This window comes from Zalophus californianus, chromosome 16 (genome assembly GCF_009762305.2).
Source record: "Zalophus californianus isolate mZalCal1 chromosome 16, mZalCal1.pri.v2, whole genome shotgun sequence".
Classification (NCBI taxonomy): domain Eukaryota; kingdom Metazoa; phylum Chordata; class Mammalia; order Carnivora; family Otariidae; genus Zalophus; species Zalophus californianus.
The window spans coordinates 40,918,224-40,921,713 of record NC_045610.1 but is presented as its reverse complement, the minus strand read 5'-3'; the positions used below and the strand labels follow the sequence as shown (position 1 = coordinate 40,921,713).

Below are 3,490 nucleotides of genomic sequence, written 5' to 3'. Positions count from 1 at the left end.
AGGATCCCAGAGTCCTGGGATCGAGCCCCAATTTGGGCTCCCTGCTTTGTGGGAAGCCTGCTTCTCCCTTCTCCCCATGTTCCTGCTCTATCTCTGTCAAAATCTTTAATTAAAAAAAAATAAACCTATTCCCTAGAAAAGGCACTCTTGTGTACCTCCTAGAGGTGTGAGGATTAGATCAAGTCCCACACCAGGTCTGTCCCTTTGTTATAGCATTTAAGCCAAGATCCTGTCACTGAGGGGACTCAAGGGTTTCCAACCAAACTGCTCCACCAGCTCACAAGGCTAGTTCCTCCAGAGCCACCAAGTGGGGACAGCCGCCACCACATCTGTCCACCATGCCTGCAACACAGCTGACCTGTGGGGAATTTGGGAAGCACAAGGTCACTGAAGGTTTTCTTGGCCAAGAAGTTGAGGCCCCAGTTGAGCTATGGGTGTAGACTATCCTTCACTGCCCATTTCTGTGGTTCCTTCACACACATGAGACTGATTATACATAAAATACAATCTGCAAGTCAGGTGTTTCTGAAAACAAGTTTTATTTAAATAAGGGTTTAAATACATTACATAACATTAAAACTGAAGGAAAAAATAAACCCAAACCAGTCTGTTACTTCACATGGCACTGGGCAGCTGCTGCCAGGAGGCTGCAAGCTCTACAGCTATAACTACGTGACTGACACATCAGCGTCGTTTGTTCCCTTGTCAAAAGTTTAACTCCTGGGAAGGGTGGCCTCACATTCTGGTGTTTGGACATCGATTAGCTAGGACCGGTCTGGTCAAAAAGACCTTGGTGGCAAGTCAGATGTCCTATCACGCCTCACTAGAGGGAAGGTGGCCGCTCAAAGCGCTGCCCACCTGGTCAGGTTGGAGACACCAGGGATCTTTCTTGGACTACCAATGACTCCCTGTAGCAGCAGAGCTGCGGTTGTCTTACCCCATCCTGTCCTCTCAGCTTCACCGTGGGCTGTTCAGGTGGTGACATTCTCTTAGGGCAGGGAACTCTGAAGAGGGAGAGCCGAGGAGCTTCTGGCCAGACATAGCCATCTGTGATCTTGGGGCTCTGGGCTGGACCGAAACATCACATTACTGCTTGGTTTCAGGCCGGACACTGCCAGGCGCCTACTGCTTGACCTCTGTTTAAATGAGGGACTTCAAGACTAGACAGCATGGCTCTTTTCAGTTTATTGCATGAAGGAGTTACACTAGTCCAAGTTAAAAGCAGACCCCAAATGGTTACATTATACAAGCTGTGAGGTTTTTAAACTTGTGACAAGGGACAGAAGGGAAATTCTACTCATTGCAAGGAAATCCTCACTTAAGCTTCAATGAGCCAAAAGCACTTAAAACCCATGAACCTTCAGCTGGTCGTCCTTAGCCAGTCCAATCTGCAAAGAAAAAAGGACAAAGTTATAATAGGGGATATGAAGAGAATTAAAGTCCCCATTTCTGATGGCAACAACTTTGCTTGCTTCTACAATGGGCAAGAAAACTCCAAGAGCCTAGGCACACACTTTGACAACTATGAGCACAATGGTTCTTAACTCAGGGTATACCGTTAAGAACCAATGATGTAATAGGATTTTAGCACTTAGGAACAGCCAGCCAGTTATCCTCTTTTAGTATACGTGTGTAATTAAAACTAGATCCATGTACAGGGCATCTGGCTGACTCAGTTGTAGAGCATGCAACTCTTCACCTTAGGGTTGTGAGTTCAGACCCCACGTTGGGTTTAAGTAGAGATTACTTAAAAAAAAAAATCATCTTGGGGAAAAAAAACAGATCCATGTGAAGGGTGATTTAAGGCAGGTAAGTCCTTAAAAAAGAAATACTGGTGTATGTATTTCGAAAGTCAACTGTTGTTTTGTAGAGCTTGAACAGACTAGGCAGGATCTGATAGTAGCCAGGACAGAGGCACAAATGGATTATGAAGTGACTGAACTCACCTCTACCAGGAACTGGCATATGTTCTTGCGCTGGTCACCCTGTAGCTGAATTACTTCTCCATATTCTGGATGCTCAATTACAGTACCATTGCAGGCAAATTTCTGCAAGCACCAACGAAGCAAAACAAATTAGGCCAAGCAACAGTCCGAGTGCACTAACAATCTCTAATGAAAAGCAATACAAGTCAGCACCCCTACCGGAGCAAGTTAAATATGATTTTCCTACAATCTCATTTAAGACCTACCTTCTTAAACGCCTTCACTAGTTTCTTTTTATCGTAATCATCAGCGATCCCTTGGACAGTAGTAAGGGTCTTCCTGCCGTTTCTCTGTTGAATTCTTATATGGATATAATCCTCAGTGCCAGCAGGAAGCAGATCATCACCCTTACTTGCATCAGCAAAGGGGTCTGGGAAGAAACATCAAGCTCGTTTAGAGCTGCTGGGGCTTTTAAGTGCCACTGCCACTCTCCCAGTGGATCATTTTTGCACGCGCGGAAACTAATACTGAAATCGCCAGGGCTTAGGTCACGTCAGACCTGTCCTTGCTGGCTGTCCGCGAACGGGTCAGTCCGGGACGGCCGGCTTCCCCAGCGCCGGGGAAAGCCTGGGCCTCCTGCCCCAGGCCCGCCCTCGGAAGACAATCACGTGCCGGGGAAGCCTGGGCGGGCGGGCAGCGCCCCACCCGGCTGATGCAACAGGCCGGAACCCGACCACCAAGGCGGGGCCAAGCTTCCCGCGCCATTGGCGCGAGCGTTTGTCATTTAGGGAGGCGCCGCCTCTCACTCCCGGCTCCGTGACAACGGCGATGACGTAACGGACGTGACGCAGGGGTGGCGGGAGGGGGCGGGTGTGGCCCAAGGCTGCCCGGGAGCCATTAGTAAAATGCGCCACCCGAGACGCCGGGCCGCCCAAGGGCTGTCTCCCTGGCCGCTCCTTCCGGTTGCGCTTTAAGGGCCGATCCCAGGGCCCGGGGTCAAAGCCCCGCTTCCTACGAGCCCAGACACCTTCCCTCAGCCCAAGTTTACGAAAGTCCGGAGCACCGGGCAGGTTTCCGGGCCCGGAGCACTTCGCCGCCCCACCCAGGCCTTTCTCCCCACGGGACCTTTCTGCAGCTTACCGAAAGAGTGGAGGTTCTGGATAGCGGACATACGATACGATTCCTTTTCCTCGGTGGAAACGGCCTGCGGAAGGCGGCGGCGGGAGAAGGCGGGCGGGGGGGACGGAGCGTCGGGAAGCGAGGGGGCTCAAGGGGGAGGCTGGTGAGTCCTCGGCGGCGGCTCAGTGACTGGGGCGGAGGGGCGGTGCCTGTATTCACTTATATAGCCGCCCCTGTGACGCCAGCGCGCTGCCCTCACGTACCGGCCCCACCCACGGCGTCCTGGCCTGAGCGCCCGGGCGCCCGCGCTTCCGATTGGTCCGGGGGCGGGGACGCGGGACGGCGCTTGCGCAGGAACTCTGCGCTGCGGGAGGGCGTCCTCTCGGTTCCGGGAGAGGTGGAAGGGGGAGGGAAAGGTTGGTCCGCCTAAGCGCTTGCGCAGTGCA

At 52.4% G+C, this 3,490-nt stretch overlaps 1 protein-coding gene across 1 annotated transcript; it reads right to left on the bottom strand.

The window, feature by feature from the left end:
* Nucleotides 1-520: 520 nt before the first annotated feature.
* On the bottom strand, nt 521-3,244 carry EIF1 (eukaryotic translation initiation factor 1). The gene is made up of 4 exons (XM_027626064.2): nt 3,066-3,244; nt 2,192-2,355; nt 1,947-2,048; nt 521-1,388 (listed from the first exon to the last, which is right to left on the bottom strand). The coding sequence occupies exons 1-4, from the start codon at nt 3,094-3,096 to the stop codon at nt 1,344-1,346; spliced, it is 342 nt and encodes a 113-aa protein (XP_027481865.1). The 5' UTR covers nt 3,097-3,244; the 3' UTR covers nt 521-1,343.
* Between the last annotated feature and the right edge of the window lie 246 nt (nt 3,245-3,490).

Excerpts from the sequence above, each read along its gene's own strand:
- EIF1 (XM_027626064.2), bottom strand. The coding sequence starts at position 3,096 with ATGTCCGCTATCCAGAACCTCCACTCTTTCG. Across the intron at positions 2,356-3,065 it reads CCAGAACCTCCACTCTTTCG|ACCCCTTTGCTGATGCAAGT; the intron begins GTAAGCTGCAGA and ends GTTTCTTCCCAG. Across the intron at positions 2,049-2,191 it reads TAGTGAAGGCGTTTAAGAAG|AAATTTGCCTGCAATGGTAC; the intron begins GTAGGTCTTAAA and ends TGGTGCTTGCAG.